This window comes from Diceros bicornis, chromosome 14 (assembly GCF_020826845.1).
Source record: "Diceros bicornis minor isolate mBicDic1 chromosome 14, mDicBic1.mat.cur, whole genome shotgun sequence".
NCBI lineage: Eukaryota > Metazoa > Chordata > Mammalia > Perissodactyla > Rhinocerotidae > Diceros > Diceros bicornis.
The window spans coordinates 19,531,510-19,556,655 of NC_080753.1; the positions used below are offsets into that span (position 1 = coordinate 19,531,510).

Sequence of the window (25,146 nt, forward strand, 5' to 3'; positions counted from 1 at the left end):
AATAAAATTTTATCCTAAATCCTTCAGATGCCAAAAAGCCATAGCCACCCCTGGAAAAGTCAGAAGAACCGGAGATGGAAGCTCAGAAATAACTGAGGGATTTGGAAGAAGCGGGTGGCTCGAGGGGGAGAATTGAAGGAGGTGTGCCTTGCTAGGTTGCAGCTACAGTTCCTAACCCCGCAATGCCCATATTCAGAGTCCACGGACAATCTCCAGGCTTATTCTAAGCTTTCCCCAGTCTGTATCCACCACAAATACCTTGCTGCTTTTTAAGCTGCCCTTCCCATTTTACATCTGAATGTAGGGATATAACTCATCTCCAAGGATCCATTCTACTCTTTCTTTAATTAATTTTTTATCTTTTTCTTCTTTTTTTTTTTTTTTTGGTGTTAGCAAAATCATATTTACTCCCTAGTTATTTTAGGTGCCTGATAAACCCCATTCTGTAGCTTCAGATGCCATAAATTCAGAGTCACCCCTTCTATATGCACAAGGAGCTGGGCATTCTTCAAGAGGGAGGAGGGAAAGGCAAAGAGGGAGGGAGGAGAGGAAGAGGGGAGAAGGAAGGACTAGATTGGAAGACTGTCTGCAGTGGTAGGCTGGGTGTTTTCAAAGCTCAACTCTCCTACACGAGGGAGCTTCTGGTTTACTCCTCAGGCCTCACTACCTGGTGACCTCTCCAGCACTCCCTCCCTTCTTAAGAGCAAACAGCCTCTCCGTTTCTTGACACAGAACTCTTTTGAATCTCCTTTATTCCTTTCACATCTGCTCTAGAAATTCATTTAAACTTGGTTTTTCTTACTTAAAGATATTTGGTTGTAGTGTGCTCTGTGTGCTGCTGATATCAATGGGGCCTGGTCTTGTGGCTCCTCGACCTAGGGAAGGTCTAGCCCTAAATGTAATCTGCTACATTAGGGAAAACCTGGGTCTCATTGTGCAGAATAATTAAGTCCCTCATAGTTTGCACTTTGCTCAACCAACTTAGCTGTGCAACCTAGTTTACTCACTAATTCTTTTATCATTACTTTTCTTCCTCTCCCTGCTATCTTTGTCTCTCAATTCTGGTCTACCCCTGTTCTAGGCATTTCTCTCACTATCTTTTAGTCCTCAGGAAGAGAGGGAAATACATGTTTGAAGAAGAGAAAGGTCATTGGGGTCTTTATCCAAAATTTAAAATTAATTTTCCTTTCCAATAATCAAAGATCAGTTTCACAAAATTTCTTTTCAAATTTAAAAGAATAATTGCAGAAAGGGGTTTATTGCTTTCGCCATTTGGGAGACAAGTCAACAAACAAACCTGCATCTCGCCAAAAATTTCCCGGAAACTGTAACCAGCACATTCTCACTACCTATAAATAACTGTTATAGGGTCATTTGACGTATAAAATCTATTGTAAATGATATTATCTACTTCAGGACATTTTATCCATTCTTACTCTTTTTTTTTTTTTTCTGAGGAGGACCAGCCCTGAGCTAACATCCAATGCCAATCCTCCTCTGTTTTGCTGAGGAAACCTGGCCCTGGGCTAACATCCATGCCCATCTTCCTCTGCTTTATATGGGACACCGCCACAGCGTGGCTTAACAAGCGGTGCATCGGTGCGCACCCAGGATCCACACCGGCGAACCCCAGGCCGCCGCAGCGGAGCGCACACACTTAACCACTTGCGCCACCAGGCCATCCCCCATTCTTACTCTTTTTGTTTGAGATGTGCCAACCTTTTCCAGTAAATGTAGGTTTCTTCTGAGAAGAAAACAGCAAGTTTGTAAATATAAGAACATATTCCTGGAATAAAGTAGAAGTATAATTTTTAAAAATTGAATTTTTGAACATTACTTATCATATTAAAGTTTTTTAAATTCTTGAAATGAAGGGAAGGCTATAAGATACTCCTTTTTCCCCCCCTCTGGAAGACTGTAAATTCTTTATTTACTGTTTCTCTTTAGCTTTGTCTCTGTTCTCTAAAAACTGATTTTTTTTTAAGAGCATGTTGTCAGGTCTCTGGCTGAGAAAATATGCCAGAAAACCAGTTTCCTGCCCTTATTCTCTGTCAGCAATTGATGTCACTGCTTCATTATTTTTTAGTAGAAATCATAGAAATGCTGTATTTTTTTCAAAGCTGTTACCTAATTTCCCTAAATAACAGTCTAAAGGAAACACTAACTTTTATTATTTGATTTACTTTTTAAAGAAATTATTAAAATTTTGAGAAGCAAATTTCTTGACCAAATTTTGGTAGGAATCATTGCTTAAGGTTATTACATCAGTTTCTTTATTTTTCAACATTTATCTCATGCATTTTTATCCCCGGTTCATTCTCCTTCCTGTGTACTCTGACCTTTCGCACACACCTGATTTTGTAATATTTTAAACAAGCTGTTCTATCAATATGAAAAGACAACCTCTGTGAAGGAAGCTTACCTCCCAGCATAGAACAACAGACTGAGAATCCGTGCTTTCAAACGTAAAGAGAAGGGTGGAATGTGTAGGGATGCACTCTTTAAATTTCAGTGGAGTTTATTATTTGCTTCTCTTCCTCCTTCTGTCTGTCCCTTGTTAGTATATTCACCTGTATACACACACACACATACAAATAGTAAGTATATAAATAAATACATAAAATATAAAAATTCTGTTTCTATAGTCCTGGAGTAACATTACATAAGGATTTAACTAATAATTTTAGGGAAATAAGCCATGTTTTGACAGAAAAGGCAAGTAGTAGGTATTTGCTGAGTCATTCAGACCTGTTGAGACACAGTTCTGAGGAGACTGAATCAGAAGGTGGGGTTGCAAAGTGGAGTTGAATCCTGAGGAGGTCCTGTGCTTCCTCACCAATATATATTTGTGTATATGTGTGTGTGTGTGTGTGTGTGTGTGTGTAAGGAAAGGGGGCTTGAAATAGTATGGAACCAGAGGAGCCATCTCTCAAAGGACTTACTTTAGTGATTCTCTTTGAGTCATGTTTCTTTTTTTTTTAAGTCCAAGAAATCATATTTTTGTAATTAATTTTGGAATTTAAGTTACTTTTCTTTCTGCCTGGATGAGTCGTACTCATCCTTCTAGGCTTAGCTGAGGCTCCAGCCCTACCTAGGCAAGAGGGGATGAATACCACTGACACCCAAATCCTCTCTCATGAAACTTATATTATAGTTATTTATATCCAGATATTATCTTGTGTCCTGTGTCCACGCTCCTTTAAGGCAGTGGCTGTGTCTTTCTCCTCTTAGGGGAAGCGATGGGACACAGGAAGCAAGGGCAAGGGCTTCCAGTGTAGACAGACATAGGTTTGAAGGCTGCTCTGACAGTTTCAAGCTGTCTCCTTGGACTGCTAACTTCTCTGAGGCTCATAGCTTACAGGTAGTTATGAGGAATAAATGAAGTGATCCAACGTATTTGTATTATTGGATGGTCAATAAATCAGTATTATCTCTTCCTAGCCCTGACAGCACCTCTGCTTGTGCTAGCACATAACAGATATGAAGCAAATTTATAGTGAGTGAATAAGTGGCTGAAGTAATAGAATTTCAATCTATTATATATCTTCAACAAATATAATTTATAGTTACTGTGTTATAACTTGCTTGTCATCATGCCTGTGGAATCCCAAAACTGTATGTAATATTTTAAAAACATTTTTTTGCTATTTCTGAGCTCAAGACTCATCCTTTCTTTTATTTGGTTTCAAATATCCTATGATTTGCTTTGACCTTTATTGCATTTATGCCAAGAGTTAAACAGATGGTTTCTGAATGTTACCCCAAATCACCCATAGTTTGTTCCCTAACTGTCTTCTGTACTGGTCCCCAGCTCCATGAGGCTCTAGTCTGTTGTATGATTACCTTGGCATTCTTCCAAGTGGAGCCTTCTAATTTTAGAGTCAAAACACTGGAAGAACAAACCACAGATTTGCATTGAAATATGCACAGTATGGGTACAGAGCCATTTCTAAGAGTTATAATAAGAAAGGCCTTTAACCTAAAAATGTTGTTTGAAAACTTAGCATATTTCCTTTTCTTTTTTTTTTTGTCTAGTCCAAGAAACTACCTTATTTTTCCCACATCACGCTGGGATTTGAAAAACTAAAAATATTTTATCAAAACATTTATTTGCCAAGTATAGTCTACATCTCTCATACATTTATAGGTCATAAGAGATTTTCAATATTTATTTTCAACGCAGAACAGGCTTTTATTTCTATATAATATAATACAAAGCATTTTTGCACTTTATAATTCAATTAGTCTCTTAAGGATACTTAATGAAAAACTTTTTTTCCAAAACGAGGTCAGAAGCTTCACTATTACTAAAGTCCAAACTTTTCAAGGCCAGAATTATGCCTGTCTTATAATAGGTGGTCACTTCAGAGTCACACAGAACTGATTTCAAACACAAATCCTAAACCTTGGTGGTCATCTACCCTTGATCAAGTAGAAAACTATGTATTTTCGGAATCTGATAGCTGCAACAAAGTAAAATAGAAAAAATAAAGAGAGGGATTATTTGGTGAATTTGTCTAATGTAGATGCTCTAAATAGATTTTTAAAGAGAAAAAATTTTTTTTTGAAAAGTAAGATTTAGAATCTGAATAGTAGCTTACTGCTAATTTATTTGTAACATCTGTTTGTCAAGGGCCCTGGCTTGCTGGGACCACCTTGGTTTTCAAGATAAAGGTGAAATTGGTCTGAACCCCATCAAGAGTTCTAGGAATCTCTGGAGGGAGAAAAGGGGGAGGGAGTAGGAGGTGGAGGCTTGTGTATCTGGTAGCTTTCTCTTGACCGGTTCTTGTGTTTGCTGATTTCTCCATTTCCACTCTCTTTTCCCTTCTGCATGTTCTGCCTCTTTCCTGTATTGCGTTGCCTTGCTGGACATCACCCAGATCTTTATTTCTCCAAGTGTTAACTTAAGGTTATTGTTAGTTAACTTTATTAAAATATTAAAAATATGGGACAAGGAAAGGGAAAATTATATTGTAGCCAGAAACAACTTAAAATTGAATATTTGACATAAAGTTGAATTTTCTCCTGTTCTTAAAAGTCCAATCTGCCATTTTGTCCCTGGAGAATTTTCCTTAGCCTTCTGCTAGGTTGTCCGTCACCTGCCATGTAGCTGGGTCTCCCCCTTCTCTCACATTTCCAGCCTTGTTTTACTTACCTCCAAGACGCCAGTGCCCCGGTTCCCTTTCACTTGCTCTGAAGAGCTGTTGACTCTCCATTTGTCCCACTACAGATATTCAGGGCTTCCACCACAGGGCTTCATCTTCTAATATATGCTGTTAGACAGTGGTTTTCTTTTCTCTCTTTTTTTTTTTAACTCAAGTACGGTCTAGAAGAATTTCAGATACCCTCACACATTTTTAAGTCGATGTGTAAAATTTGTTTTCCTGTGTTTCAGTAATTACGAAGGATGTCATTTCTGGTATATTGTCTGCATGCTTTTAGTCTATTTAAAATATTTAAGTATTTATTATATTTAAACTATATTTATTTATTTAAATATTTTAAATAATATCATTTAAATATTTCACTCAGTTATGGAAAATGACTGCCATGTAGCCTAATTCCCAAAGCCAGTTCTTATCAAACTAATCAACCAATCCAACCTATTTTCTAACAGAAAAGATCAATTCACATAAACATGTTAATATGTGTTGCTGTGACACTTATCTCACTTTTGAATTCTAAGATAGACAAGTAGACAAACATGGAAACAGATATATGATTTATTTATTTTTTTTTTTTAAGATTTTATTTATTTATTTTTCCCCCCAAAGCCCCAGTAGATAGTTGTATGTCATAGCTGCACATCCTTCTAGCTGCTGAATGCGGGACACGGCCTCAGCATGGCCGGAGAAGCGGTGCGTCGGTGCACGCCCGGGATCCGAACCCGGGCCGCCAGCAGCGGAGCGCGCGCACTCAACTGCTAAGCTACGGGGCCGGTCCAGATATATGATTTATGGACAAAGGTCTTAATAAGGAATAGCACTGTATATCACTCTTTCATTGTTGAGGTTTTCACTCTCCCTTGGCCCAAGACAAGAAGTCTCCAAATTCTCTAGTCTCCACATTTTCCAGATGGCATTAAAAACCATCTATGTATGGCCTTAGTGGATCTCTCACTGTTCTGTCACATTTATCCCACTTTCCAGGCAAACTAGACCCATTACCTTTTCCTGAACATATGTGTTTCTGCAGTCTTCCTTTTGTTCTTCCTCTTTCCTTTGCCAAGAATATCCACTCGTTCATCTCCCTGTATAGAAGTTGGACCATTTGTTTATTTCATATATATTTACCAAGGTCTACTCTATGCAAGGAACTAATTATACTTGTGGTTTTAGAGAAAGATACTGATAGAATATTTTGCTTTTCCTTTAGCTGGCCGTGAACCCTCTCTGCTTTTAACTATCTTAGAATGATTTACATCTCACAGAACAATTTCCTTGCCTGTGTGGTACACCAGTTAACTGTGTGCTTGTCTCTTACCTCCTACTAGACTAAGTGTATTGGAAACAGGAGCAATGCCTTCATTGTTGTAACCCTAGTAGAGCCTAACTCAGCTCCTCACCCTTACTTGGCACTCAAGAATCTGTCACGTTGAATGGAGTGTAGAGGTGCTCCTATGGGGCTTAGTAGAAACAGAGCTCAAAAACTGTGGTTCCCAGACCCCACTAACCAAAGACATTTGCTTCTGAGTCCTCAGGGATTGCAGATGTACTGACAGATAAGTTTTCCCAGGCAGCACCCACCCAGTCCTTTCCTGCGAAAAGGGCTTGCTTTAGAACAAGCCTCATCCAGGGTCAAGAGAGAGAGACTGGAGACCCTATGTTCCCTTCTCACCTACTCATTCCCAATACAGTTGGCAAGCACATGTGAAAGTTGACTTAATTAAACTGATGATGTTGTTGACTTTTATTAAGCAAATATTGTCAAAACCAAATTGAAAGCTAAGTTGTTTTAAGTAATTCAGAATGCAAACATTTTACTTGAAATCCCATTAACTAAACTGTCTAATTTGACTGAAGGCCCTGACCGTGCTTTACATCAGAAAGATCGACCCCAATCCTTTTTCAGATGCCTTCAATCTAAATATCAGCTAAGGTATGTGCGTTACAATAGGAATGTTTGATACACCTCTGTTCAGAGAGCTCATCATTCCACATGAAATACATATGCCCCATCACCTTTTGCCTAACATTCTTTTTGGGCCTTCTGAAATGTATGATAGCAAAAACAGAAAGGAATCAGCAGGAAAGAGACAGAAGAAGTAACCCAGGTGGCTTCTCAGATCTTTTACTTTGTGCTTTTAATGTCAATCTTTTATTGCTGTTTCCTTGAGTGGAATAAGAATTTGGACACGAAAGAATGAAATGAGTGAAAATTGAACACCTTTCTGACAGAGACTTAGTTATTTGATAGCCATAGAACTGTGAGGTTGGATACCAATCCAGCATGTTACAGTAATCAACATTGGTTTAGTTTTTTATGCCCAACATTTTATCTTGGTTAAAAAAAAAAAAGATAAAAAGAGACAATAAATAACTAAACTTTGGTATGCAAAAAGTAATAGTAGTATTAACACTTGCTGTCAGAGGCAGTATTTAACCTATGTTGATGAGCTTACATAAAACCACTTTCTGGCCTCTTTAAGTTCATCTTTTTTTTTTTTAATTTTCTTTGCAGGTAAAGATAAGATTAAAGTGTCTGAAGAGAACTTGAAGAAACTCGTTCTGATTAAATGGTGTGTTTTGGAATCCGTTCGTTTAAGAGCCCCTGGTGTCATTGCCAGAAAACTGATAAAGCCAGTTAAAATTCTGGTGAGCTTTGGTTTGGTTTTAAAATAATCAACCTTCTAGGAAATAAAAAAAAGTACATATTTTGCCCATATATTATTAAATAATTCTTTTAAGTTCCATTAAGCACTAAGTGACCCTGGAACAGGTTACTAATAAGAGCTGTGCAGCAACGTTTTATTAATATAGATATATATCTGTTGGTGACTATTTTAGCTAAAACATAACCCTTTAATAATTATTTTGGCTATGTGATTCTGCATCAGAACTAGTGTAATCCTGTTTCAATCAAGCAGGTGGATTGGATAGTCTCTTCTCTGCTGAACCAACTAACAAGTATCCCTGAGCAGCAGTAGGTTGAGGAATTCAGGGTGTGAGGAAAGTTCTTTGGGATAACTGGAAGGCAGTTTCGGGCCACAGATCACAGCTATGGGAACAGATAGCAGGAGTGCCATGGATAATGGCAACTGTTATTAGCAATCAGTGACTGAGTGATGGAGAGAGGTCCTTTTTATGGGCAAAGTAGAATAAAATTCTGAAGTGCACCATGATAGGTACATGCACAAGGCAGACTTTCAGTTCAATATTTGGTGTATCAATCAGACGAACAAAGTATTTCTTTCAGAATGATTTGACTCATGGCCTGCATTATCCAGGTAGATTGCATTTAGTCAGCCCTCCACTCTTGCAAGATTTTTTTTTTTGTGTGAGGAAGATTAGCCCTGGGCTAACATCTTTTGCCAACCCTGCTCTTTTTTGCTGAGGAAGACTGGCCCTGGGCCAACATCCATGCCCATCTTCTTCTACTTTATATGGGACGCTGCCACAGCATGGCTCGACAAGCAGTGCGCAGGTCCACACCTGGGATCCAAACCCGCAAACCCCGGGCCTCCGAAGCGGAGCATGCAAAGTTAACCCCTACACCACCGGGCTGGCCCTCTTGCTAGCTTTTTTTAATACACAGATTGAGAGTGCTTGGATTTAAACCAAGAAAATTTTATGGTAGTAGAACACAAAAGAGACAAAAAATTCAAATTTTATGAAAGTTGCAACTTGCTAAATCCGGAGGAAACATAGTTTATTTAACTGATCTCACATAAATTTTAGCATTTTGTTTCAGTGGAATTTTAACAATTTTTGCTTTTAAATAACCGAATTATTAATTACTTTAAACTATGAGTAATAAATAAACACGCTTTGAGAGGAAATAGTCAAATAACTTCATGCAATTAAGTAGAGCAATGTGTTTATTACTCTGAATATTACTATAATTTTATTGAACTTTTATTAAGTCTCATTTATATTCTGGCTGGTAGATAATTAGCTGAATTACAGAATAGTTATTTGTCTGCCAGTGGGTATCTTGATTGTTACTTTAAGCAGACAGATCCTACACATGTTTTGTATGATTTATACCTAAATATTTCAGTTATTTTGGGGCTTTCGTAAATGGTATTTTTTAAAATTTGGATTCTCAATTGTACATTACTTGTTTGTAGAAATACCGTTGCTTTCTGTGTTTTCATCTTGTATCTGCACCTTTGCTAAACCTTAAACTTAGTAGTCCTAAAAGTGTTTTTGTAGATTCCTTGGGATTTTCTATGGAGATAATATTTTAATTTCTTCCTTTCTTATCTCCATGGTTTTTATTTCTTTTTCTTGCCTATTGCACTGGCTCTGACTTCCAGCACTATGTTCAATAATAGTGGTGACAGCACATATCCTTGCCTTGTTCCTGATCTTAAGGGGAAAGCATTTAGTCTTTCACCATTAAGTATGATGTTAGCTGTAGGTTTTTGGTAGATGCTCCTTATCAGGTTGAGGAAATTTCCATCTATTTCTAACTTGCTGATAATTTTAATAACACATGGATATTGAATTTTGTCCAATGCTTTTTCTGCATCAATTGATATGTTTTTGCTCCTTTAACCTGTTGATGTGATGGATTTCATATACTAATTTTTAAATATTGTACCAGCCTTTCATACCTGGAATAAATCTCATTTGATCATGGTATATAATTCTTTTCATATGTTCTTAGATTTATTTTGCTAATATTTTGTTGAGGACTTTTGCATCTAAGTTCATGAGAGATATTGGCCTGAGTTTTCTTTTCTTTTCTTTTTGTACTGTTTTTGTCTGGTTTCTATATCATGACAATCTCTTAAAAGGTGTTTTATGTTTGTCCTATCCTCTTCTCATAAACACTCAGATTCCCTTTTTTCCTTCTTTCCTCCACCCTCCCTTCTTCCCTTCTTTCTCTCTCTCTCTTCTTCCTTCCTTCCTCCATTTCTTCCTCCCTCACTCTTTCCTCTCCTTCCTTCCTTTCTTCCTTCCTTCCTTTCTTTGACATTTATTTCCTTGTGAAAGGCAGTAAAGAAACAGTCTGCAGATGGTTTCCCTCTTCTTCTTCCTTAATTCTTTTCTTTTTCTCTAATTTCCTCCTTATGATCTCATTCTTCAGGTTTTTTACCCTGAAATCTCTCTCCATTAAAGTTCCTATTTCATGTCTACAAACTATCCCCATGAGCAAAACAGAGAGAAAAAAACCATCAGGATCCTCATGTCTAAATTCTTGTGGATATTTTTTTCTGTTGCTTTTGCATTTTTTCTCTTTGAGTTTCAGTGTGGCTTATGGAGCTTCAACACAGTCTATCTTGGGCTTCTGACCAGTCATTCTGCCTGCCACATATATGGCAGCTTTGCACCCCTCTTCTCAAATGCAAAACCCAACTTGTGCTATTGCATTAGGTAAATATATGAGACCATGACGGGATAATTATATAACAAAAAAATTTTAATTTGTTACATAAGTAGATTTTCTTCCCAGACCCCAATGAAAACCTTTAGGCACATGCCACTTGCCAACCAACAATGCACTTTTGAGATTGTGTTCTTTTTGGCTTCTGCTATCCTGACCTTCAATTCAGTCATGAGTCTCTTAATGATGAGGATACATTCTGAGATATGTGTCGTTAGGCAATTTCATCATTGTGCAAACATCATAGAGTGTACTTAACAAATCTAGATGGTATAGCCTACTGCACCCTAGGCTATATGGTACTAATCTTATGGGACCATCTACATATACATGGTCTGTTGTTGACTGAAATGTCATTATGCAGCACATGACTGTATTCTTATGCTGTTCATTTATCTTTTTTTGCTTGATTAGACCTACACACCAATACTTCTTCCTTCAAGTGGATACTACCTTTTCTGTACTGTTCTCTTGTCACACTGTAATCATCCCCTTACTTTTCCTTTATCTTTTACCGTACTACCACCTAAAGTCTGTCTTCTGTGCCCCTTCTTTTTTCCCTTCTAGCAGTAGTTTTGTACTAGGTAGATGTTAGTTTCCTGGTTATTTCGTTTTACTTTTCATTTTAGGACCCTTGAAGATGACTCAGTCAATTTCTTCCTTCCTTGTTTTTATTTTAGCATAAGGTGTTGGCACAAATGGATTTGTTTTGCACCATAAAATTTCTATGCAACTCACTTGTTTGCTGGTCAAGCTGCAACATTGCTTGATACAGTCACTCTGTATTTCCCCACTCCATGCACCACCTGAAACTCTTCTCTATCCTTAAGCATGTAGCTCTTGGAGGAGCTTTTAACTTCATGTCCTTGTCAGGATTGTGTTCTACCGCAGGCGTTGTAACTTTCCTTGGGGCTATTAACACCTCATATTTTTTCAAAACGAATTTTTACTTATTTCAACAGCGTTACCAAAAGAAACATCCATGCTCAAACACATGCACACACATATACGTTCGTGCATACACGACCCCCCATGACCCCTTAACCTTATACAACTATCTAACATGCTCTTTGTGTGACATCAATACAGAAACCCATGTTTCATCATAATATACATGTCATTAAAAAAAATTTTTTTAACATTATTCTTCACATTTCTTGCATCTAGAGAGTTTTCATATTTATTTCAGTGGCCACATAATACTACATTGAGTTGATAGCTTGAATATTTATTTCTGACTCTCAGATTTAGATTGTTTTCCTTTGTGGTATTTTAATGTAGTAATTATTTGCATCTTTGTGCATAGTACATTTTCTTTTTTAATGATTACCTTTGAATTATGTTTTAATGGTGGATTACTGGTCCAAGGGTATAAACACATTGATGATTCACTGCATATAATCCTCTTACAAAACTGAACTATTGTATAGATCCAATATCTATAAATTCCTAATAAAATTTTTTAAATTAAAAGTAATATATATCCAAAATAATTTAATAAATTATAAAAAGAAACTAATAGTCTGTTACTTCCACTCACACTTTCTTCCTAGAGGACATGAGGCTCAGATACATCCAGGCTCCTTCCAAGCCCTAGCTGCTGGTTGTGGCCATCCTAGTGGTAGAAAGATTTGGTCAGGCTGCCATCTTCTGAGAATGTTCCAGCATTTTCTTTCATTATTTTTTTTAATATTTGTATAAGGTGCAATGTTTCCTGTACTTACTATTTCTTTCATAAATAAAATAAACACAGCCTTTCATCTTAGGAGGGCCAAACTAATCACTGTGAAGTTCTCCCTGCAGAGTTGAGAATTGAACTTTAAAAATAATAACTTGCACAGTTATTATTATAACTGTTATTACTATATTATATTATTACTATATTATTATAACTATAGTTATTATTATAACTTGCTTTCCTTATTATTACATAAGTAAAACATGGTAATTAGAGAAAAAAAGAGAGACCATAAAAACAAACTGAAAGAAACAATTAAAAATTGCTTAAAATCTTGCAAGTTAGAGATAACCACTATGAGCATTTTGGTATTATTATAATTTCAGACTTTTTTCCTGTAGTGTGTGCATTTAAAAAAAACTTAAGTTGGGGTCACACTATACTAATTTTCTCATAGCCTATTTTTATTTTATTTAATAACATCATGAATAGTTTTCTATATCAATAAAAGACATCTACATCATTGTGAATCACAGCATAATAATCTAATATATGGACATAGTATAAATTTTTGAATCAGTTCTCTATTCTTGGACACGTATGTGGCTTCCAGTTTTTCACTATTACAAACAGTGTGAAGATTAACATCCTTATAGCTAAATCTTTATGTACATTACTAATTATTTCCTTAGTATAAATTCATACAACTTGGTCCTTTTAAACTAGGTGTATTTTCTAAAACAGGTGAACTGTCTTTACTGAATGTACCAACATGTTTCTAGGAATTTGAATTGTAAAAAACATCTCATATGCGATCATCTATGTCGAGTAATGACCATTTTCTCTCCTATTGGGTTGCCGGTCAAGGTTCCTTGCTATGAATGCTAGAAGTATTTCCCATTGCTTTTCCCTAATGTCATCTAAACAGGGTATCGTTGATTATTCTTGCTTCTGTAACCATTCCATTCTGTATTTTTTAGAACATATTAAAATGAACAAACACTATCTACTTTCTTGGATTTACTCCATTCCTTCTTTCTCTTTATTATGCCACCTTTCCAAACTCTTAAACTTCTATCTGTACTATCTTTTCAAGGTTTCATATTTTTAGCACAAAGTTAATCTGCAAGAATACCAAGGAAAGAATAAACAAGAAAGTGCTGGAAAATATGAATAATTAAGGAATATTAATTACCTTCTTAAGCTATTAAAACATGTTATAAAACTACAGCAATTAAAATAGCATGATACTGATGTCAGGCCAGATGGTCAAATCAATAGAACAGACTGGACAGATAACAAAGAAACAAACCCTCTTGTACATAAGAATTTAATATAGGTGGGGCCGGTCCCATGGCGTAGCGGTTAAGTACATGCACTCTGCTGCTGGCAACCTGGGTTCAGATCCCAGGCGCGCACTGATGCACCATTTGTCAGGCCATGCTGTGCCGGCGTCCCATATAAAGTAGAGGAAGATGGGCACGGATGTTAGCCCAGGGCCAGTCTTCCTCAGCAAGAAAAGAGGAGGATTGGCATGGGATGTTAGCTCAGGGCTGATTTTCCTCACCAAAAAAAAAAAAAAAAAAAGAATTTAATATAGCATTAATGAATCATTATAAGTCGATGAAGAGAGAAGAGATTAATATATGGTTTTGGATGTCTGGCTAAAAGTATGTATTTTTTTTTAATTTCTAGAGTAGCAGTTCTCAAACTTTTTGGTCTCAGGATCCCTTTATACTCTTCAGAATTATTGAGAACCCCAAAGAACTTTTGTCTAAGTGAGTTATATCTATCAATATTGACAGTTATTGGAAACTAAAGCTGAGAAATTATTAAAATATTTATTTAGTAATTCATTTAAAAAATAATGAGAAACATATTACATGTTAAAATAATAGCATGGTTTTATGAAACACAACTGAACTTCCCAACACGTAAAAAAATGTAGAAGAATAGCATCATTTTAAATTTTTGCAAATCTATCTAATGCCTTGCTAATTGAAGACATCTGGATTCCCATTTATGTGTCTGCGGTCAATCTGTTGTGATATGATGTTTACCATTGATGGAAATGAAGAAATTCCAGCCTCACATAGACATGTAACTGGAAAAGGAAAGAGTATTTCATTAGCCTTCCAGATATTTGTGGCTATTCTTTAATACTACACTAACACTCAGCAGTGGTAGTTTCTTAAAAGTTTATTGAAATCTCGAAATATATCAATGAATTTTTTGTACTCAGTGACATTAAAATCCGCTGGTCTATCCTATACTTTGAATAAGTCTCTTACCCGGGAATGATTTTTGACCTGACAGATCCTCTGCAAAGGTCTTGGGGACTCACAGAAGTCTCTAAACCACCTTTGAGAGCCACTATTGTAGAGAGAAGAGCTGCCTAAGCTTAGGTTAATCAAGGAAACCACAAAGCACGTGAACAGATATAAATGCACCATATCAAAATGTATCTTATTTTTTAAGTATAACCTAAACTAAATGTAAAGCAAATATTAAGAATAAATGTCGGGGGCCGGCCCCGTGGCTTAGCAGTTAAATGTGCGCGCTCCGCTACTGGCGGCCCGGGGTTAGGATCCCAGGCGCGCACCGACGCACCGCTTGTCCAGCCATGCTGAGGCGGCATCTCACATACAGCAACTAGAAGGATGTGCAGCTATGAGATACAACTATCTACTGGGGCTTTGGGGAAAAAAAGGGGAAGAAAAAAAACAAAAGGAGGAGGATTGGCAATAGATGTTAGCTCAGGTCCTGTCTTCCTCAGCAAAAAAAGAGGAGGATTGGCATGGATGTTAGCTCAGGGCTGATCCTCCTCAAAAACAAAAAAAGCATAAATGTCAATAGAAGTACAACACAAGGGTAAATAATTTTAATATTTAAAGAATTCACAGATCAGTAAATCAGTAAACCAGTGTTGACAACTAATGACTCTCTTTTGTTGTCAACACTCTGGTTGTTTCCTTTTCTAGTTTTTTCTATTTTTCTGAATATTCCAAAATTTTTATAGGGAGCATTTTTTATCACACAAAAGAGTATACTCTTTAATTTTTCAAGTACTATTTTTAGCCACTGGCACCAGCCGAGCTCCTGGCCAAGAGCTAGGAGAGAAAGTCTGTGGACGTCCTCTTATAGATGCTTTGCCTTTATGCGAGACCTCTTTCTCTTCAAGATCCTACACCCGTTTGCTCTCAGCATCCTTCTTGAGTTACAACAGAGAGCCCTGCCTTCTCTTCCCTCTTTAAGAAAGTCCCGTCTCCAGACTAGCAGAGGAAGCTCATTTGGCCTCACAGTAGCCCTGTTCAATTCTGTCTGCCTGAGAGATGCAGTTACTGCACATGGAGAAGTTATGACTTCCCTTTGCTAGTGGTCTGTATTCCGCTCCTATGGCTGTTTTGTCTCCCTCTTGATCTTTCTCTTTGTCTTGTAAACAATGACAGGGACTGTTTAGACTGGCATGATGATGTCCATTTGCTCAGAGAGTTCCTTTGATCCAACCAGCTTTCACATTCCTTTATGCCATTCATCAGCCTGGCATTTGCTGCTACAATAGGAACTTCTTTCTGGTCACTCTCTGTTGCTAATATTAATGCTGTTACTGAGGCCCCATTTGAAGTCTTCCTCTACTGGCCTGCTTTGTAGGCTGCAGCAGTCAGCAGTCTCCAAGTCATTATCCTAGAGCAACAGCCACTGAAGAGGACTATGGGGTGGGGAGGGGAAGGGCAGCAGGTGCCCTGACTGGAGGCCTGTCCCAGGGCTGGCCCCAGCCCTGCCCCCAAACATATCAGGACCCTCCCCAGCTGATTTCAGAGCTCCAGCCTCAGTTCCAGCAGAGGTAGAATGAACAGATTGGGATCTCACAAGTCTCTTTCCACTTTAAAAATGGTAAGAGGCCACCAGCAAAAGCCTCGCTCTCTTCCCAGTTCTGGATCGGACTTCTCCAGCAATCCTGGTACTGAATTTACCAAATTCAAGCAATACACAGCTCCCATTAGAGCCAAGAGGGCTTCTTCTTGGTTAAAAATGATGACCCCTCCCCACACCCCACTTCCTGCTACCGTAAAAAGACGTTTTTAGTTGTGAAGTGCTAATGTTCTAGATACATGAACTGAAAGCAAGTGTTTAGCAGATATCTTGAGGACACTTCACAATTCTGCAGGGTTAAATAGATGTGGCTTCCAATCATTGGCAGTGGGAGTTACTAATAATATGTCTTCACCTCAGTAAAGTTGTTAGCTAGCTAGTGATCACACACTGTGGGAGAGCTCTTTTGTCCTGTGGTTCCTGAACATGGTGATGTAAAGGTGATTTTATGAAATGGTTTTTAGTTCTTGGTATAGTTTATATATCATGAAAATCTAATATAATGTGAACAGGGAAGGGTAATGCAGACTCTGCTGCTTGAAGAATCACACTGCTTATCCTCAGTCCCACAACCATCATAACCTCAACCACAAATCCAACCAAATAAATGCACAACACACCCTTTTTCCTATGTCTTCCTAGCCAGTTGTTTTCATATTATTTCTACCCTAACAGCTGCTGCTGGAGTGAAAAAAAAAAGAATCCGCTGCCCTGCCCTGACACTATCATGACTGTCCCCAAGGACAGGACACCCACTGCCCCTGTCCTCAGTGCTACTATGGCCAGTGTCCTGTCTCAGAGTTAGAGTTTTCTGTTCCACAAGCTGGGGGTCCACTGTGGTTTCCATCATCAAGAGCACTTGCTGCAAATCCCAATATCAAACATCAAAAACTGCATTACAGTGGATTTATACTAATTTCAGAAATTATCACATTTATCTAATATTTTCTTCCCATGTAACCAAACGTGTATGTACACATAACTAGTTATCAGAATTAGAAATCAGTCATTGCCTAAGTTGGAAAATAGAAACAATCTGTCCAGAAAAGAGTTAGGTTTTCTCGCCATTGATTAAAACATGTATATGTCTTCTCCACGATATAGTTGTAGCATTGTTTCTAATGACCTAAACTCTCTTTAAAGCAGATTTCAAAAAATGACTTGGAACCTATTTTTCTATCATAGAATTATACTGTTCCTTCTGGTGACTTGTTGATGTTGTCTCCATTTTGGCTACATAGAAATCCAAAGCATTTTCCTGAACCTGAATTGTTCAAACCTGTAAGTTATCTCTTTCAATATACATTGTCCTTTAATTTTAATTTCTTTTTATGCCAGGAGTATGAATTCATTTTTTTTGATTTAGTAATTCATTTAAAAAATAATGAGAAACCCATTGCATGTTAAAATAATAGCATGGTTTTATGAAACATAACTGTATTTCCCAACACAGAAAAAATATAGAATAGCATCATTTTAAATTTTTGCAAATCTATCTAATGCCTTGCTAATTGAAGACATCTGGATCCCCGTATATGTGTCTACAGTCAATCTGTTGTGATATAATGTTTCTCATTGATGGAAATGAAGAAAATCCAGCCTCACACAGACATGTAACTGGAAAAGGAAGGAGTATTTCATTATTAAGCAGCCATACTTCTCTCGTAACTAAGGCTACAAAGTACAGATTAGATTTGCAGTATAGATGGTATAACACTTACAATCAGATAGAAACGTTTTTGGAATAAGCTTCACCAACTGTAAAATAAATTTTTATCTGAAACCAGCAGGGTGTGTTAAAGTAAATATGCCTAGTCCTGATAGACTTATTTCAAGTTCTTCACTCAGTTGCTCCTGTTAATTGGTTTTCAAGGACTACAAAAATCAAAAATGAAGCAAATTAAAACTGTGTTCTGATATTTCTTAGAATTTGCGAGTTACAAGGCTGAACAGAATCTTAAGAGGTCATTTAGTTCATTCTCTGCCTTTAGGTAACACTGTCAAAAATGGCATCCAGATATATTCATTCTGCATCCCAAGCTTTCTCCAACAAGCAAAGCTGTCAGTGTCTTACTACGAAATTTATTACCAAGGGCAATTTTATAATGGAGCCTGAGGCCTTATTATAAATATTCTTCCTTGTCTTGGGTCAATTCTGTGGTTGATTTACATTATCATTTACATTTACCACTTAACAGAATTCTTTTTAAACCTTTTTATTTATTAGTTCACGTTCCAAAAACACAATTGTGTCTGATATTAATAACAGGTTGGAAAAAATTACCAACAACCCTACAACTTTATATGCAAGGATTAGCTGTACAAGGTCATTTTTAGCCCAGAGAAATAAAGTTAAGCTTATTTATATAAGGCTGATTTGGAACAAAAATGCTTTCTTCCCACAGGAACGTTGGAAAAAGGCAGATTTAGAGAAGCATGCTTTCTTGGACTACTTCATGGCATTTGGAAGAGGGAAGAACCAGTGTCCTGGAAGGTCAGTGAGACAGCTGGGCCACATTTATCCAGAAAGTCTGCAGAAAGATGATGGCTCAGAGGGGGAAAGCTTTGGCTTAGTCTCTCTTTTGTTTATTACCAAACTGTAGAGAAATCCAGGAGACCATATTTTATTTGGTTGGCCGTTTTTATTGTGTGATGTCTTTGTGGGAAGGTCTAAAGTGGCTTCTGATAGGAGACCTCTTAAGAAAAAAATATTACAGTTGCAGCTGCCAGATGACAGCAGGGTTTATGTTTAAAATGCTCAGCTTTCATATAAGAATAATTTGAAGTGTTTTGAGTTCCACCTTTCTTAAAGATAGAAGCATGATGCTTGTTTAACTACCACGTTATCGTGGACATTTGCTGGGGTTACAGAACGTCTTTAGCTTGGAGCATAACAGGAGCTTACTTGGTGGTTTTTGTTTATTGGGTTAGTTTGGTTCTATAAAAACTTTCCTTTGGTACCTTTTATAGTTAAATTAATCTGGCACCTGGGACTCCTCTTTGGCGTGGTGCCCTGTTCTAGGGCAAGTGTATGTCATTTAAAGAAAGATATTTAATGTTTATTTATTCAAGCAGAAAATTTTCTGAACGTTATCATCTGTGCCAGGCCCTCTGCTAAGCATCAGAGATAGAGCACTGAGGACAATGGACATAGACCCCTTACTTCATAAAACTCACCATCTACATTAAATAAGTCCCATTTCTTCACTGGTGATGATTCTGTTGGAGAAATGTTGTTACCTGTTTGTAGCAAACTCTCACTCAGTGAATGCACATGTCATTTAAAAATCTTATATCAGAAAAATTGTAGTGTTTTTTTTTATTGTGAAATTTTTATTATACATTATTGTTTATCAGTCACCATGTAAGTGCATCCCTTCACCCCTTGTGCCCACCCCCCACCCCTCTAGCCCTGGGTAACCACCAAACAGTTCTATCTGTCCGTGTGTTGGTTTATCTTCCACATATGAGTGAAATCATGCACTGTTTGTCTTTCTCTTTCTGGTTTATTTCACTTAACATAATACCCTCCAGGTCCATCCGTGTTGTTGCAAATGGGACGATTTTGTCTTTTTTTATGGCTGAGTAGTATATATACCACATCTTCTTTATCCAATCCTCAGTCGAGGGACACTTGGGTTGCTTCCATGTCTTAGCTATAGTAAATAATGCTGTGATGAACATAGGAGTTCATAAGCCTCTTTGGATTGTTGATTTCAGGTTCGTTGGGTAGATACCTAGTAGTGGGATAGCTGGATCATAAGTTATTTCTATTTTTAATTTTTTGAGGAATCTCCATACTGTTTTCCATAGAGGCTGCACCAGTTTGCATTCCCACAAGCAGTGGATTAGGGTTCCCATTTCTCCACAGCCTCTCCAGCATTTGTTGCTTTTTGTCTTGGTGATTATAGCCATTCTAACGGGTGTAAGATGATATCTTAGTGTGGTTTTGATTTGCATTTCCCTGATGATTAGTGATGTTGAACATCTTTTCATGTGCTTATTGGCCATCTGTATATGTTCTTTGGAGAAGTGTCTGTTCATTTCCTTTGCCCATTTTTTGATTGGGTTGTTTGTTTTTTTGTTATTCAGTTGTGTGAGTTCTTTATATATTATGGAGATTAATCCCTTGTCAGATATATGGTTTGCAAATATTTTTTCCCAGCTGGTGGGTTCCCTATTCATTGTGATCCTGGTTTCATTTGCCTCGTAGAAGCTCTTTAATCTGATGAAGTCCCACTTGTTTATTCTTTCTTTTGTTTCCCTTGTCTGAGTAGACATGGAATTCAAAAAGATCCCTTTATGGCTGATGATGAGTAGTGTACTACCTGTATTTTCCTCGAGGAGTTTTATAGTTTCAGGTCTCACCTTCAGGTCTTTGATCCATTTTGAGTTAATTTTTGTGTATGGTAAAAGAAGATGATCTACTTGCATTCTGTTGCAGGTGGCTGTCCAGTTTTCCCAGCACCGTTTATTGAAGAGACTTTCCTTTCTCCACTGTATGTCCTTAGCTCCTTTGTCCAAAATTAGCTGCCCATAGACATGAGGTTTTATTTCTGGACTTTCAATTCTGTTCCATTGATCTGTGTGTCTGTTTTTGTACCAGTACCATGCTGTTGTAATTACTGTCACTTTGTAGTATGTTTTGAAGTCAGGGATTGTGATTCCTCCAGCCTTGTTCTTCTTTTTCAGGATTGCTTTAGCTGTACAGGGTCTTTTGTTGCCCCATATGAATGTTAGTATTCTTTGTTCTATTTCTGTGAAGAATGTCCTCGGGATTCTGATTGGGATTGCATTGAATCTGTAGATTGCTTTAAGTAGTATGGACATTTTAACTATGTTTATTCTTCCAATCCAAGTGCATGGAATATTTTTCCATTTCTTTATGTCATCATTGATTTCACTCGATAATGTCTTATAGTTTTCATTGTATAGGTCTTTCATTTCCTTGGTTAAATTTACTCCTAGATATTTTATTCTCTTTGTTGCAACTGTAAATGGGATTGTCTTCTTGAGTTCTCTTTCTGTTAGTTCGTTGTTGGTTGTAGTTTCTTAACTTAGGAAGTCAGTCGTCTTTGTTGTTTGAACAGTAATGCCAATCCATATTTGCAATTATGACTTACTCCATAGCATTCATTCTACCCCTCCTTTGTTTTATGTTTTATAGTATCAATATGCTTTTAGTAATTTACACCTCCCCCAAATGGTTTTAATTAGTCTTAGAGTTCTGTCTTCCTTTTTGGAAATTATTCTGGAGCCTGAGGGTAAGCGTTTGGTGCCTGGTATTTCCCTGGAGACAACTGTTTGTCCTGGGGTATGTAGTTGACCTAAACTGACCAATCAGACTGAAAGGACTTTTCTTTCACGGTTAGGAGAGAGGCTCACTTTGTCCTCTCCCACTGAATATGAACAAGAAAGCAGGTAGCCCCAGCTGTTACTCGCAGCAAGTTCCAGCAGAACAAGGCTTATGATGGTGCAGAGTCTGTGCACAGCAGGGCAGAGACAGGAAAGAACCTGGACCATGTGATATCACTGAGTCACTGAATCATCACTTTTGAGGAGCTTATCTACTCCTGTTATGTTAGATTATGTGTCTTTATTTATTTATTTTGCTGAGGAAGATTGGCCTTGAGATAACGTCTTCCTCTATTTTGTATGTGGGACACCACCACAGCGTGGCTTGATGAACAGAGCGTAGGTCCACGCTCGGGATCCAAACCCACAAAGGCTGGGCCGCCGAAGTGGAGCATGCAAACTTAACCACTACGCAACCAGGCCGGCCCCGTGTCATTATTTTTTAAGGTAGTTTGAGTTGGAGGTTCCATTGTTTAGAATTGAAAGCATGCTGCCATACCCACCAAAAAACTCCAAAGTTAAACATTGTTATTGAGTGTCAGATACTTTAAGGGCATAGGACAACAAATAAAAACAACAATAACAACAAAAACCCATCATGCCCATCCTGTTTCTCATAGTACTTTTACTTTAGAGAAGCAGTTCTTAAACCAATAACACATTTATTGTTTTTTATTGTCTCCTACTAAGTGTCAGTGTTCTAAGAGTAGCTCTTCTAAAAACAGTAGATGTTCCTTTTTTTAGGTCCCTTTGCGTGTATTCACAATAGCAACTAAAGAGTTTATTATAACCATCTTTGAAATTGAGCTAGGAGTATTTTAAACCAGGGCCTAAAGTGCTTTGCAGTGAAGCATGTAGTATGGGCCAGTGGTCAAGGGTTAATGGATGACTGTTGTTTCTAGGAGAGGCTGTTATGACATTACTGTGATATCTTTTGATACTGATAGACATTTGCTTGAGTTTGACAGTAATGTGTACAGTAGAAGGGAACCATGACATTTCAATTCCATCAGTAGTATCTTATTTATACAGAAACTATACGTTTTTGAAGGTGCTGAGCTCTTACTGTATGCAAGGCAGTGTCCTGGGGTCTGCAGGAGCTTTGGATTAGCCTAAGACATGTGTTCAGCCCTCTGAAGATGACATCTAGGAGAAGGCAAGGAGGATATCAGGTTTGTAAATAACTACAAGGAATGCAGGATGAGAGATGCCCGAGTACCACACTGTGGAGATTTAAGAGAGAAGGTTCGTCTGGTCACGGTGATCTTAGATTTCCTAGTGGCTTTTGAAGGGCTGGATGAACTTTCAGACTGAGGAAACAGAGTGAGCAAGGGGTCATTAAGCACAGGGGTATGTAGGTTAAGGGGCTATGGTTTTCCTGTTCTTGGGACCAGATTATAGGCAGTGGTGGGAATTAAGACTAAAAAGGTACATTAGACCAATTGGGAAGGCCCCTTAACACCTGGTTTAGGAGTTGGCACACAGCTCCCAAGGCACTAATGCAGTGTTAAAAGGTTTGGGGTAGAGTGGAGTCGAGTGGGACATAACTTAGGTTATGTGGTCATGCTAATATTCCATGTGAGAGACATGGAGTAGTAGAATCTACCAGATTTGGAAAATGATTAGAGGAAGGATTTGAGGAGGACTGTGGCTTTGAATCTAGTTGGCTGGAAGAGATGGTAGAAATAGAGAAATCAGGAACAGTAGCAAGTTTGGGGACAAGATTTTAAGTTTTCCTTTGAAAACTTTTGAATCTGAGGTGTGGCAAAATATATATCATATAACCAAAATCTATAGGTTAAATATGAATGTTGAATAAATATGATTTAATAAACAGAAACCTCCTTAGTCTAGTTATCTATTAACTTTCTATTTTTAAAAGTCTTTAATTTTTATGTTATTTATTTTAAACAGCCAATCCATGAAACATTTTGTTTTTGAAGACAGACAAAACAGAAAATTGTTCAGGAAAGCAAATGACTTCATTTGGACAGTATATACCAAGACAGATCTTTGCACTAGAAATGTAATCCCACAAACCTTTAGTATAATCTCCAGAAAATTGCAGCCATTCTTAGTTTGTGTACCAGGAGCCAACTTATTTTCTCATGTACAAAATACTCAGTGAGTCAGAGAAAGTTGCCTGAAAGTAGCCAACAATCAAAGTTCGTCATGAATACAGTCTTGTGGCCTCGCAGCTGTCACCTCTTGTTGTCCAGGCCACTGAGGCAGTATGACAGCCCCTCTCACAACTAACACAGAAAGTTTTGCTGAATTTACTAAATAAGTACTCAGTGCTGCCATCAGCTGCCAGCCAAAAAATCAGAATGGAAGAACCGGAGTACCTCTTCCGAATAGTGGGAGTTCTGAAAATACATTTTGGGGGGGAACCCCTTGATAGGCACTTTCCTGTAGCTGGGAAGCTCCTGGGTACACACAGGAAGGGAACTCTTCCCAATAGTTCCATTGCTGGAGAAGTCTGGTAGTTTTGCAGAAAAACAAACAGGAAGAAGCAGTGTGAACTACTGGACTTCTTCAGCAGTGGTCACATTCAAAATGAGGAGTCTTGTTGGAGTGGACATTCTCCTCTTCAACTATGAATTTAAATGGAGGAGTAGGACAGAGGATTTCCAGTGTCAAGTGGGTGTCTCTGAGAGCTGATGATCTTAGCAGAAAGGGATGTGCTTGCTATACCCACCCCCTGGAATGTACACCAGAGCCAACAGCCGTGATTTTTTTGGTTCCCATCCCTGCAAGAGGATGCCTGGTTGGCTGTATCATTGTGCTAATTGATATGGGTAAATTCCAGTGTAAAACAATAGCCCCAATCTTTGGCAGGGTAACCCCGCTTACAAAGGCATGCTTGGATAAGAAGAGGGTGTAATAAGAGTAAGGTTGCAGTGCTTAAGAAATGGAAGTGAAGCATGGATTCCTCGGAAATAGAAATGGTGATTTCTGCTTGTTTGTGTGTGTTTGGGTCCTAGGGCAGTACCAGGCCACAAAGTCATGAATTTGTCTTGAATTACTAATGAAAATCACACAGATATGGGAAAATTAATTCAAGCATAGTCCGGCTGATAGTAGATTAGTAATATTATTATTATTATAACCTAACGAGTATCTCTTGAGCACCTAGTATTAATATGATTATTCTTTTATTGAATAATTATTTATCGAGTATATGCTGTATGTCAGAGTAGGGATCTAGGAGTTACCTTGAAAAACAAAATAATGGATGAAGTCCCTTCCCTCAAGGACCTTATAGTCTAACTCAAATCACTTTGTTAAACAACGGGGAGATTCAAAGACGCATAACACTCCTGAATTGCTTATAACATAGTTGGGGAGATGAGACATAGCAACATGAGAAACAAGCCCTACTTAACAGCGTAAGATAACACTTGAGAAATGCCAGATGACTCATATACATCATAACTGCCATAGGAGTTCAGAGGAAGGGGCATGAGAAAAGGCTTTATGAACTAGATGAGAATAATCAATAAACAGCATAGAAGAAAGCACAACTTCCCAAGGGGCAGTGGTATAAACTTTGGGGGGAGAAAAAAATTAAGTGCTCATAGGTATGTAATGTGACTGTATGCTAATGATAGCAAGGCAACTATATATCTGGGGTTTGTGAAGCTCTGAGCACAGTTGTTTCTATATGTTTATATTAAAGATAATGTTAT

The 25,146-nt window shown here is 37.7% G+C and overlaps 1 protein-coding gene across 1 annotated transcript in view; it reads left to right on the forward strand.

Moving 5' to 3' along the window:
• The window catches only part of LOC131413600 (24-hydroxycholesterol 7-alpha-hydroxylase), an 89,773-nt gene that overhangs the window by 49,418 nt on the left and 15,209 nt on the right, over positions 1 to 25,146 (forward strand). The window contains exons 8-10 of the mRNA XM_058554211.1: positions 7,681 to 7,814; positions 17,288 to 17,383; positions 18,508 to 18,596. Coding sequence (XP_058410194.1) covers positions 7,681 to 7,814; positions 17,288 to 17,383; positions 18,508 to 18,596 — 319 coding nt within the window. The remainder of the gene's footprint in view (positions 1 to 7,680; positions 7,815 to 17,287; positions 17,384 to 18,507; positions 18,597 to 25,146) is intronic.